This window comes from Triticum dicoccoides, chromosome 3B (genome assembly GCF_002162155.2).
Source record: "Triticum dicoccoides isolate Atlit2015 ecotype Zavitan chromosome 3B, WEW_v2.0, whole genome shotgun sequence".
NCBI classification, from domain to species: Eukaryota; Viridiplantae; Streptophyta; class Magnoliopsida; order Poales; family Poaceae; genus Triticum; species Triticum dicoccoides.
The window spans coordinates 802,802,442-802,816,345 of record NC_041385.1 but is presented as its reverse complement, the minus strand read 5'-3'; the positions used below and the strand labels follow the sequence as shown (position 1 = coordinate 802,816,345).

General features: G+C 46.7%; 1 protein-coding gene and 1 pseudogene across 1 annotated transcript; both read right to left on the bottom strand.

The window, feature by feature from the left end:
• Positions 1-486: 486 nt before the first annotated feature.
• Positions 487-2,278, bottom strand: LOC119282344 (lichenase-2-like). Its single transcript, XM_037562602.1, has 2 exons — positions 2,197-2,278; positions 487-1,433 (listed from the first exon to the last, which is right to left on the bottom strand). The coding sequence occupies exons 1-2, from the start codon at positions 2,276-2,278 to the stop codon at positions 487-489; spliced, it is 1,029 nt and encodes a 342-aa protein (XP_037418499.1).
• A 1,035-nt stretch (positions 2,279-3,313) lies between these two features.
• LOC119280091 lies at positions 3,314-4,939 on the bottom strand (annotated as a pseudogene).
• Positions 4,940-13,904: the final 8,965 nt, after the last annotated feature.

The window sequence follows — 13,904 nt, the reverse complement described above, 5'->3', positions numbered from 1 at the left end:
ACCGTAGTGCGGTATTATGCGGACGGTTTGAGGATCCACTTTGAAGATGCCCTTAGTTGATGTTCACTAAATCTACTTATTTCAATATCCAAACATAATCCATGTAGACATGCCACCCCGTCCCTTAATATAAGACTTGTTTCAGTTCAAAGGTAGTACTACCTATATTCTATAAATATTTCTCAACTTCACAATAATCCAATACAATATAGAAACACACGTTTAGTGTTTTCGTATATTATTAATCCAAGTGTTTCACGCAACCAAATATTATTGAAATATGTCAACATATTCATGCTACAACGCGCGGTTATCTCGTTTAATAGTAGCACAAGCTCACCAATTTAATTCTTTTAAGAGAACAAGTAGGGCACTATATAAGTTGATGCCCATTCAAGCACTTGGGTGGGCCTCATTAATAGTCGGCGTATGCACTTCTATGATCGTGGGCGCCTGCACGGACACAAACGGGATCAATCAAATTCACTAGCCGAAGGTGATGGGATACACCCTGTTGGTGTTGGGGTAGAAGAGCCCCCAGTTCTGCTCCACGCCGTTCTCCTTGAGGTTCTCATTGAACATGGCGAACACGTACGTCTCCACCTTCCGCGGCCGCCGCGGCTTGCCCTTCCCCACGTGGTTCACCAGGTTCTGGTTGTACGTCCTCGCGTTCTGCACTGACGCCGCCCCGCCACCGGCCGACGGCCACCCGGTCTCCGACACTACCACGTCCACGCCGCTCACCCCGAGCCGCTCCCCCGCGGCGTGCACCGCGTCCACCGACGCGTCGAACATGTTCTGGTAACCGTACTTCCCGTCCCGCACCACCGTCCCCGGCGCCGTGAACAGCGCGAAGCCGATGTCCATGTTGCGCGGGTTGCTGGTGTACAGGAAGTACGGGTACAGGTTGGCGAGCAGCGGCGCACCGGTGCGCTTCAGGAACTGCAGCACGGGGAGCAGGAACGGCTTGGACACGTTGGTGAACTCGCCGGCGGACGGTGGGACGTGTACGGCGATGGTGGCCTGCGATATTGCCGTTGTGACTTTGATGGCGCCGTCCAGGCCGGCCGCAGCAAGCGCCCTACGGACGTTCTCCATGGCTGGGACCAGGTACCGCGTGTCGCTGCCGGCGACCTCATTCCCGACGACGAGGTACCGGAATGAGACAGCCGGGTGGGCCTTGATGTTGGCGCCGACCCACGCGGCGGCCGCGGGCGCGCTGGTGGCCAGGCCGGGGAAGACATTGTTGGGTACGCCGACCATGACGCTGATGCCGGTGCCTCCGAGAGCGGCCAGCGCTGCGCTGTCGGGCGCGTAGAGGCGCACCGAGGTGATGCCGTTGTCGCGGAGCATGCGGACGACGGTGCTCGCGGGCGGCAGGTTGTTGGCGCTCATGCCGTAGCACACGCCCACGGATGCTCCTCGTGCAGTACCTTACAGATTGTATATAGGAGCAGGTGTCAATTATAACCTCAAGTGAAGATCAACTGTTTGCAGTACATACACATGAAGGGTTTTCTTAAATGAGATGTTGTACGAATGAATATTTAGGGAACAACATTTTGACATCTCATTTAAATATGCAAATTTAAATGAGATGTCAAAATTGGAGACCTGATTCAGGACCATGGTTCAGCCGAACCTATGGTCTATGTCGTACGATTTAACATCCTATTACATGTGGATCCGTGACATGCATGCCAACTATATTTTTTAATTAACCATGCATGGATCCTCATGAATAGGCATGCATGTCAACTGCATTTTTTAATCAACCATGCATGAATCCTCATGAATAGTGTCTAGAAATCAACGGTGTCGAGCGTAGGTTCGGCTGAACCATGGTTCCGTACAACATTTTCATTGTCAAAATGTTGTTCCCTAAATATTCATCTGTACAACATAATATATACTCCCTCCATCCCATAATATATAAGAATGCCATGTACAACATTTTGATCTGCATGTATATTATGGGACGGAGGGAGTAGAAGATAAATCTTTTTGTTCCCCAAAAGTCCTTCTTTCTCTGCATCTCTCTTCGAACTCATCATTATACGAGCCCTAATTACAATCAATATGAAAACATTGACCAATATGCACCAGGACCGATATGCTAGACGCACAATGTTTTAGGCAGCACATATGTATTTGTAGAGTATAGAGATTACTTGTAAGATCGGAGGAGAGAGAGACTATTACTTGCAAGGATGGCGACGAAGACGCCGAGCCCTAGGAGCAATGCCATGTGGAGCGTAGGTGCAAGGCCTTGCACCATTGGCGTCTTCTCCTTCTACAACGTTGATACAATGATCTGATTAAAGGCGGTTTCTCCTAACCAAAGATCAGTCTCATCTTATTGAAATACCCCTATATATATCTATATATATCAATATAAAAAGAGAGTTGCGGAGATCCAACACATCTCATCCCTTTAACCGCATATATCCAACGGTCTACATCGTTTGTGTGTTTAGCATAAACACATTTAGCATCTTTTCCTAATTTATATCATACCTAATATCAATGCCAATGCTAAGTAAGTAATTATATACCTCGTGACACATGTGGTAAGCAATCTAAGTTATTAAAAAGCAAGTAACTATATCCTACATTAGTATCAATATGTAATTAACATCTGGCCTAAAGAAGTAGATTGATGAACATACATATATAATTACTGCACGATCTCCGTCGCATACATAAGGGTGGGTTTGAATCAGTGGATCTCCCTCTCATACATAATAACTCCAAAATCAATCACGGTCATAATATTCTTTCTAAGAAGATTACTCCTTGCTAACCATGGGCTCATATCTCCTTCCTAAGAAAATACATATAAAGTATCTCCTTCCTAACCAGTTATCAGCGACCCACTCCTGCGTAACACGCCAAATCCTTCCCTCAGTCTCAAAAAATAAACACGACGTCCTAGTCCGTCTCTACACTAGCTACATGCAGATCGGGTGGTGTTTGAGGAGCCCCCAGTCTCAATCTCTGTCTCTCCATGCAATAAACAAAAAATCTCTGTCTCTCTGCACCCATCGTCGATCTTGTGGATCTGCAGGATGTTCATTTGGTAACTCTGGGCACGTTACCTATTTTTATGCTTTATCAATTGCTTGATGAAATGCATCAAATTTGGCTCTTCAGCAGACAACTCTGCACTAAAAACGGAAATCATCGGCGGCAGCTCGACGCAGCTACAATAACAGGTGAATCCTAATTCGTAAGCGGCAACTGGAAATAGAAAACAAAACGAGCTAGCTTTCCTGATTGATTGTTTGGATGGTGCATGGCTGGTGTTCCTAGGTTATGGGAGCATTAAATTTCGTGACAATTCAGCAAGCATCACCAGATTATGCCCGCCCTGCCACCAGCCGACGGCCACCACCATCGCGTCCAACATGTTCTGGTACCGTACTTCCCGTCCTGCACCACCGTCCCTGGCGCCGTGAACAGCGTGAAGCTGATATCCATGTTGCGTGGGTTGCTGGCGTACACAAAGTACGGGTTGGCCAGTAGCGGTGCACTGGTGCGCTTCAGGAACTGCAGCACAGGAACCATCAACCACTGCCCAACACAGTCTATCTATCTATGGCTGGAACCCTAGCGGCCGCCGGGAGGCCAATTTTCTAGCGCCGTTCTCCGGCGGCTCCCCTCCGCCGGCGACCTTGGTCGTCGGTGGTGAGGGGGGTCGCCGGATCCACGCGCATCGATCGTTTTTACTCTCTTGTAGTTTAGGTTTTCAGGTTGTTCATCGTCTTGGCTTCGACGGCGACGATGACGCCACTGAATAAAGATTCTTCGAATCCATTCCTGACGAGGCCAACGGTTCTATGGTTGGGGATGAATTTAGAAACCAGTCTGTTCAAGTAAGGATGGCGTGGCGGCGGCGACATCCTCGCGGTTGACCTGTGCCCTCGGCCTCCGCCGTTGCGACGGTGTTTGCTCCAGCGTCGGGGCGGAGCTTGGGAGGCAGTCCAGGAGCGGATGCAGGTTGTGGTCTGTATCGACGACATCTGGAAGACGGAACATGTGATGGGTTCATGGTTCGTGGATGGCAGCTATGGTTTCCTCCTTTGGCGTCTTAGTCGTGGTAGGGTGCGAGTTCGATGGCGTGTCCGGAGTGTTGCCCCGATCTGATTCGTTCAACGGCAAGGGCTTCACTTTTGGTGAGCCACCTTGGAGATCCGCAAAGCTGCATATCAGCGATGGAGCCGCGTCGAGCTCGGGTGAGGAGGTGATCCGTCATTCTTTTCTTCGGTGGCTGCCATGGTGGTGCTGAAGGCAGGTGATGGGCCTTGGTGTCAAGCTCAGAGATTTTCTATTATTTTTTTCAGTTTTGTCATGTCGGTCTTTACGTGACTTGTATTTTGATCTTTATAATATGAATGAGACATGTATTACCAGGCAAAAAAAGGAACTGCAGCACAGGGATCATGAACGGCTTGGACTCGTTAGTGAACTCGCCGGCGGAGGGTGAGATGTGTACGGCGATGGTGGCCTGTGATATCGCCATCGTGATATTGATGGCGCCGCCCAGACCGTCCGCCACAGGCGCGCTATGGACGTTCTCCATGGCAGGTCCCGCATACCGCGTGTCACACCTGGCGACCTCGTTTCCGACGACGAGTTACCGGAATGAGACGGCCGGGTGGGCCTGGATGTTGGCGCCGATCCCGCGGCCGCCGCGGGCGCTCTGGCGGCCAGGTCGGGGAGGACGTTGTTGGGCACGCCGACTATGACGCTGATGCCGGTGCCTCCGAGGGCGGCCAGCACCGCGCTACCTGATGCGCAGAGGCACCGAGGTCATGCCATTGTCGCGGAGCATGGGGACGACGGTGCTCGCGGGCGGCAGGTTGTTGGCGGTCATGCCGTAGCACACGCCCACCGATGCCTCTCGTGCATCAATTATATAATTGTGGCGAATCAACATGTGGTTGAATGGTTAGAAGGACAGTGGTACATCCTGCCCATCAGGGTTCAAATTCCGGTGCTTGCATTTATTCTGAATTTATTTTAGGATTTCTGGCGATACGCGTTCGGTAGGAGGAGACGTTCCCGTCGACTACGAGACATCTACGGTGACTTCGTAAAATCTCAAGATGTCATGCTGGCTCAGTCTCTCGGAGGTGCTTATAGGGGTAGGGTGTGCGTTTGTGCGTTCATAGGGGTGAATGTATGCCCGTATTTGAGTGCTTGCGTCTGTACTGTGTTAAAAAACATCTGTAATTGTGATAACACGATCACTAAATAAGTATTGCGATATCGCGAGCATATCAATTATATATATATATATCCTAAACATCGGTGGAATGAAATGTCAAGTGTTGGAAATATGAGCAATTTACCGAGTGATTTTATTAACAGAAATACTAGATAAAGCATGACTAGTGTAGCAGTGATAAAACAAGTCATGCGATTTGACAAAGAGAAGGTAAACAACATCTTCATATATGAGCTAGAAACGATCATCTCTCGAGCAGACAGTAGATCAAGATGCATATATGAGGTAGATCCTAACATGTGTAGGTAAACACTAGAAGAAAGAACTGTGGCAGGACCTCTAACAGCAAAAACAAGAACACGTACAGGACAGCAGCCGGAGCAGAGGCACTAGACTTGGGGTCGGTGTCCTCCATGTCGTCGAGGAGGTTGTCGACGTCGGGGAAGTAGTCATCGTCGGGGAAGTAGTCGTCGGAGTCCGGGGCGTCCGTGACGAAGAAGTCAGTAGTCGCGCAGAGCGCTCCCCAAAAACCTTATCACCCTTCTCCCGTACAAGACTCAAAGAGGTGCGGTGTCGGAGGCCTACTGTCCCGACTCGCGGTGCACACCGCAAGCCGGGATGAGGAAGACAGCAGCAGCGCAGCGATTGGAATCGGTGGCGAGAGGAAGGAGAAGTTCTGGTGCCTCTCTCTGGGAGGAGCGACCTCCCTTTTATAGGCGCAAGAGGAGGAGGCGAGAGGTTGCGCCGGGAGCTCAACAGCCGAAGAGGCGCGCCGTTCGAATTCAGTGTCCAGAGACAGAAAAATGTTTCAGCTTCCGAGTGACCTTTCGTTTACCCGTAGTGCGTGGCAAAAATTTAGACCTCAGCTCATTCCCGCAACCCGCGGCGAGGCGAGGCGGGCGGCGGAGGAGGAGCGCGCGTGGATGTCCCTCTTGTTCTCATGCTCATACAAGTGGGGAAAGAACCTCTCTTATAAAGAGGTCCAACTCCCACTCAACTAGCAATGTGGGACTAAACTTTAGTAGTATCCCTTGCCTTGCACAAATGGGCTAAGTGGGCCTCTAGGATTTTTTTAGGAATTTCTGAAATAGTTATTGGGTTGTCCCAAAATAGACTAAATTCCAGCAATCCCTCACCAGATCCCAGAGGCACACAAAATTTGCCTTTGGTTCCAAAACAATGTTTTATATACCGGTACTATAGTGGAGACTGTTAAGTTGAACTTCCACCTAGAACTCTATGCTACACTAGTAAGCAACTTGGACAGTGGACTGGGCCTTGAACTGCAAGTTTTCTGCGAATCTAGCTTCACATAAAGCCTTGACCGATACGTGGCTACCGTGGGTCTTCCTCGAGGGTGGAGCTTATTCGTCATACTTCGAGACCTTTCATGAGTTTACTAGAGAGAACCCTACTCTCATAGATTGCGACGCTTAACAATCAGACTGATATAGGTGCGTTCTTCAAAAGATGTTCTGCAGGACAAAATCTCTGCTTCAAAGAGCCACTTAGAACACATTAAGATATAGATCAACCTGCCATGCAGATTAGGAGAGTATTGCATCTTCATGGAGTGGTATTTTTAACAGTAAGGATACTCTCCTCCCAGTTGATCAACAGCTTGTCTTCCACATCTAATTCACGGGATCTCCGATCACAAAGAATAGGTTACCACTGTGACCAACTCATATTGTGGGTCTCATACCCATCTCCCTCGATGCATTATCTATCACATTGCGTGATAGACCCTTAGTAAAAGGATCTGCCAGATTTTTAGACGTTTGGATATAATCCAATGCAATAACTCCGGAGTTTTTCATTTTTCTGACAAACTTTAACCTTCTCTGAACATGTCTTGATGACTTCATGTTATCCTTTGAGCTGCTCACTTTAGTGATCACAGTTTGATTGTCACAGTTCATAAGGATACTCGGTACAGGTTTTTCAACTACCGGCAAGTCATTCAACAGCCGACGAAGCCAATCTGCTTCGACCGTAGCTGTATCTAGTGCTGTGAGTTCTACTTCCATTGTTGACCTCGTTAAGATGGTCTGCTTGCAAGACTTCCAAGAAACAGCGCCACCTCCATGAGTTAATACATATCCGCTCGTAGCCTTTATCTCACCAGCATCTGAGATCCAGTTTGAGTCACTATACCCTTCAAGCACCTTTGGCCGCCCGGTGTACTGAATTCCATAATTCGCAGTGCCTTTTAAATAATGCAAAACTCTCTCTAGTGCTTTCCAATGCACATCTCCTGGTTTTGAGATAAACCGACTCAGTTTGCTAACAGCAAAAGAGATGTCAGGTCTTGTAGCACTGGCTAAGTACATAAGCGAGCCAATAATCGGAGAATACTTCAATTGATCTCTAGCAATTCTTCGATTATTTTGAAGCAGCACGCTAGCATCATATGGTGTTGGAGAGGGCTTGCAGCCGCTATAGCCAAAGCGACTCAAGATCTTTTCCACATAGTGGGCTTGAAGCAATGTAATCCCACCATCATCGTGTCTCAACAACTTGATGTTCAGAATGACATCAGCCACTCCTGAATCTTTCATCTCAAAATAGCCAGATAGGAAATCCTTGACCTCCTTAATAACATTCAGATTTGTTCCGAAAATCAGTATGTCATCAACATACAAGCAAAGCATAACTCCCTCGCCCCCATCATGGCGATAGTACACACATTTGTCATCTTCGTTCACAACAAAGCCTGCAGCTGTTAAAGTTCTTTCGAACTTCTCATGCTACTGTTTGGGTGCTTGCTTGAGTCCATACAAAGACTTCAACAACTTGCACACTTTCCCTTCCTGACCATCTATTACAAACCCATCTGGTTGTTCCATATAAATTTCCTCATCCAACTCTCCATTTAGGAAAGCATTCTTAACATCCATTTGATGAACAAGAAGATCATGTGAGGCAGCTAGTGAAAGTAGAACTCGAATAGTGGTCAGTCGAGCCACAGGTGAGTAAGTATCAAAGAAGTCTTCACCTTCCTTTTGGGTATAACCCTTAGCCACGAGCCGAGCCTTGTACTTTTTAATAGTACCATCAGGCCTAAGCTTCTTCTTGAATACCCATTTGCATCCTATAGGTTTGCACCCATAAGGACGATCAGTTATCTCCCAAGTTTCATTCGCCAAGATGGAATCCATCTCGCTACGAACTGCTTCCTTCCCGTAGTCAGCATCTTCAGATGCATAGGCCTCTGAAATAGAACTGGGAGTGTCATCTATGAGATACACAAGAAAATCATCACCAAAGGACTTTGTAGTCCTCTGTCTCTTGCTCCTAATAGGAACTTCATTGTTCTCCTCCACAGGACTTTCAAAGTGTTCCATCGAAATGGTAGGTTCAGTAATTGTAACTGGTTCTTGATTCGATGAAATAGGCATCTCCTAATTAGATGAGGTAGCCATATCCTTCATGGGAAAGATATCTTCAAACAAAGTCGCATCATTCGACTCCATGATCGTACCGACATGCATGTCGGGTACCTCAGATTTTACAACCAAGAATCTATAACCAATGCTATGAAAAGCATATCCCAGGAAAACGTAATCCACGGTCTTTAGTCCAAGCTTCCACTTCTTTGGAATTGGAACATTGACTTTCGCCAAACAGCCCCATGTTCGTAGATAAGAGAGTTTTAACATTTTCTTCTTCCATTCCTCGAATAGAGTTATCTCTTTGTTCTTTGTGGGGACTCGATTTAGGACATGACATGCTGTCAATATCGCCCCCCCCCCCCAACATGGCATTAACCAAATCAGTTAGAGTACTGTTCATTCTTTCGGCCACCCCATTTTACTGAGGTGAGTAGGGAGGCGTCCTCTCATGGATTATACCATGTTCCGCACAAAAAGCATCAAATTCATTGGAAAAATACTCTCCACCACGGTCGGACCTAAGCCTCTTGATTTTCCGATCAAGTTGGTTTTCATCTTCAACTTTATAGATCTTGAAAAAGTTCAAAGCCTCATCCTTAGATTTCAGAAGATACACATGGCAATATCTAGTGGAGTCCTCAATTAACGTCATGAAATATTTATTTCCACCTTTTGTCAAAACACCATTCATTTCACATAGATCTGAATGTATAAGTTCTAGTGGTGCAAGATTTCTCTTCTCTGCGGTCACGTGAGACTTACGAGGTGGCTTAGCTTGCACACACACTTTACACTTAGATCCCTTGACAGTGGTGAAACTAGGGATTAAGTTTAACTTTGCTAGTCGCGACATGCAACCAAAGTTAACATGACAGAGACGTGAATGCCACACATTTGCTTCACTATTGTTGCAAATATGATTAACATCTTTATTGCAAACGTCTGATAAAGATAAATGAAACAGGCCTCCTGACTCATAGCCTTTACCAACAAAGGTTCCATACTTGGATATTACAAATTTATTTGACTCAAAGACAAGCTTGTAGCCATCTCTACACAGAAGAGATCCGCTAACAAGATTTTTATTGACGGAGGGGACATAATGCACGTTCTTCAGCCGCACGATCTTCCCCGAAGTAAACTTCAGATCGACCGTGCCAACACCACGAACAGAAGTACTTGAACCGTTGCCCATCAGCACGATTGAAGTCCATGCGGTCTGATAAGACGAAAACATGGAAATATCACCGCATACATGCACATTAGCACCCGTGTCAATCAACCAATCAGGAGAATGACATACTGAAAGAATAGTGGGAAATATACCATACCCAGCATCCTTCATGTCAATGTCTCCGATGACAACATTAGCGGTCATGCCGCCTTTCCCAGGATGACGCTTGTCATAGCGATTAGGACAACTAGGAGCCCAATGACCAGGATCTCCACACACATGACAAGCACCTTTCTTCTTGTCACTCTTCTTCTTGAAGTTCGTGTGTTGTACAACCTTGTTCTTCCCATCAAACTTTTCTTTACCATCAAGCTTGCCCTTGTTCTTGAACTTGTGGGACTGGAAGTTTTTCTTCTTTACCAGATTGGCACTAGATCCTCCCTCAATACCTCGAGCACGTGTGTCCTTTGCTCTCGCCTTTTCTTCCACATCAAGAGTACCAATGAGATCTGGAACGAAAAACTCCTGTCTCTTATGCTTAAGTAAGGTAGCAAAGTTCCTCCATGAAGGAGGAAGCTTAGTGATGATACCCCCGGCAACAAACTTGACCGGTAGGATACAATTGAAGTGCTCAAGTTCTCTAGAAAATGACTGTATCTCATGAGCTTGCTCAACCACGGAGCGCTCTTCAGTCGTCCTGTAGTCATAGAATTGCTCCATGATGTACAGCTTAGTGCCAGCATGCGAGATCCCAAACTTGGCCTCGAGTGCATCCCACATATCTTTTCCATTATCAATTTACGCATAAGCATCAACTATGTTCTCACCAAGAACACTCAAGAGAGCAGCCTTAAACAAAGTATCCATTTTCTGAAAGGCTTGTGCCTGTTGAGCATCAAGTTCTCCTTCAGGTCTACCAAGAGTGGCGTCATAGCAACTCATGGTTTGAAACCATAAGACTGCTCTCACGCGCCACCTCTTATAGTGGATACCCTCAAACATAGGAGGTCTCATGGAAGCAGCAAAACCATTCGAGGTGAATTGCCTATAATAAGGTTTTTGGATTGTTGGAAATATGAGCAATTTACCGAGTGATTTTATTAATAGAATACTAGATAAAGCATGACTAGTGTAGCAGTGATAAAACAAGCCATGCGATTTGACAAAGAGAAGGTAAACAACATCTTCATATATGAGCTAGAAACGATCATCTCTCGAGCAGACAGTAGATCAAGATGCATATATGAGGTAGATCCTAACATGTGTAGGGTAAACACTAGAAGAAAGAACCATGGCAGGACCTCTAACAGCAAAAACAAGAACACGTACTGGACAGCAGCTGGAGCAGAGGCACTGGACTTGGGGTCGGTGTCCTCCATGTCGTCGAGGAGGTTGTCGATGTCGGGGAAGTAGTCGTCGTCGGGGATGTAGTCGTCGGAGTCCGGGGCGTCCGTGACGAAGAAGTCAGTAGTCGCGCAGAGCGCTTCCCAAAAACCTTATCACCCTTCTCCCGTACAAGACTCAAAGAGGTGCGGTTTCGGAGGCCTACTGTCCTGACTCGCGGTGCACGCCGCAAGTCGGGATGAGGAAGACAGCAGCAGCGAAGAGATTGGAACTGGTGGCGAGAGGAAGGAGAAGTTATTGTGCCTCTCTCTGGGAGGAGCGACCTCCCTTTTATAGGCGCAAGAGAAGGAGGCGAGAGGCTACACCGGAAGCTGAAGGGAACGCGGGAGACTAAACAAACATGCAACAGCCGAAGAGGCGCGCTGTTCGAATTCAGTGTCCAGAGACAGAATAATGTTTCAGCTTTCGAGTGACTTTCGTATACCCGTAGTGCGTGGAAAAAATTTAGACATCGGCTCAGCTCATTCCCGCAACCCGCGGCGCGTCGTGACGAGGCGTGGCGTGGCGAGGTGGGCGGCGGAGGAGGAGCGCGCGTGGATGTTCCTCTTGTTCTCATGCTCATACAAGTGGGGAAAGAACCTCCCTTATAAGGAGGTCAAACTCCCACTCAACTAGCAATGTGGGACTAAACATTAGTAGTATCACTTGCCTTGCACAAATGGGCTAAGTGGGCCTCTAGGATTTATTTAGGAATTTCTAAAATAGTTATTGGGCTGTCCAAAATAGACTAAATTCCAGCAATCCCCCACCAGATCCCAGAGGCACACAAAATTTGCCTTTGGTTCCAAAACAATGTTTTATATACCGGTACTACAGTGGAGACTGTTAAGTTGAACTTCCACCTAGAACTCTATGCTACACTAGTAAGCAACTTGGACAGTGGACTGGGCCTTGAACTGCAAGTTTTCTGCGAATCTAGCTTCACATAAAGCCTTGACCGATACGTGGCTACCGTGGGTCTTCCCCGCGGGTGGAGCTTATTCGTCATACTCCGAGACCTTTCATGAGTTTACTAGAGAGAACCCTACTCTCATAGATTGCGACGTTTAACAATCAGACTCATATAGGTGCGTTCTTCAAAAGATGTTCTGCAGGACAACATCTCTGCTTCAAAGAGCCACTTAGAACACATTAAGATATACATCAACCTGCCATGCAGATTAGGAGAGTATTGCATCTTCATGGAGTGGTATTTTTAACAGTAAGGATACTCTCCTCCAAGTTGACCAACAGCTTGTCTTCCACATCTAATTCACGGGATCTCCGATCACAAAGAATAGGTTACCACTGTGACCAACTCATATTGTGGGTCTCATACCCATCTCCCTCGATGCATTATCTATCACATTACGTGATAGACCCTTAGTAAAAGGATCTGCCAGATTTTTTAGATGTTTGGATATAATCCAATGTAATAACTCCGGAGTTTTTCATTTTTCTGACTGACTTTAACCTTCTCTGAACGTGTCTTGATGACTTCGTGTTATCCTTTGAGCTGCTCACTTTAGTGATCGCAGTTTGATTGTCACAGTTCATAAGCATACTCGATACAGGTTTTTCAACTACCGGCAAGTCATTCAAGAGCCGACGAAGCCAATCTGCTTCGACCGTAGCTGTATCTAGTGTTGTGAGTTCTGCTTCCATTGTTGACCTCGTTAAGATGGTCTGCTTGCAAGACTTCCAAGAAATAGCGCCACCTCCATGAGTGAATGCATATCCGCTCGTGGCCTTTATCTCATCAGCATCTGAGATCCAGTTTGAGTCACTATACCCTTTAAGCACCTTTGGGTGCCCGGTGTAGTGAATTCCATAATTCACAGTGCCTTTCAAATAACGCAAAACTCTCTCTAGAGCTTTCCAATGCACATCTCCTGGTTTTGAGACAAACCGACTCAGTTTGCTAACAGCAAAAGAGATGTTAGGTCTTGTAGCACTGGCTAAGTACATAAGCGAGCCAATAATCGGAGAATACTTCAATTGATCTCTAGCAATTCTTCGATTCTTTCGAAGCAGCACGCTAGCATCATATGGTGTTGGAGAGGGCTTGCAGTCGCTATAGCCAAAGCGACCCAAGATCTTTTCCACATAGTGGGATTGGAGCAACGTAATCCCACCATCATCGTCTCTCAACAACTTGATGTTCAGAATGACATCAGGCACTCCTAAATCCTTCATCTCAAAACAGCGAGATAGGAAATCCTTGACCTCCTTAATAACATTCAGATTTGTTCCGAAAATCAGTATGTCATCAACATACAAGCAAAGCATAACTCCCTGGCCCCCACCATGGCGATAGTACACACATTTGTCAGCTTCATTCACAACAAAGCCTACAGCTGTTAAAGTTCTTTCGAACTTCTCATGCCACTGTTTGGGTGCTTGCTTGAGTCCATACAAAGACTTCAGCAACATGCACACTTTCCCTTCCTGACCTTCTATTACAAACCCATCTGGTTGTTCCATATAAATTCCCTCGTCCAACTCTCCATTTAGGAAAGCAGTCTTAACATCCATTTGATGAACGAGAAGACCATGTAAGGCAGCTAGTGAAAGTAGAACTCGAATAGTGGTCAGTCGAGCCACAGGTGAGTAAGTATCAAAGAAGTCTTCACCTTCCTTTTGGGTATAACCCTTATCCACGAGCCGAGCCTTGTACTTTTCAATAGTACCATCAGGCCTAAGCTTCTTCTTGAATACCCAT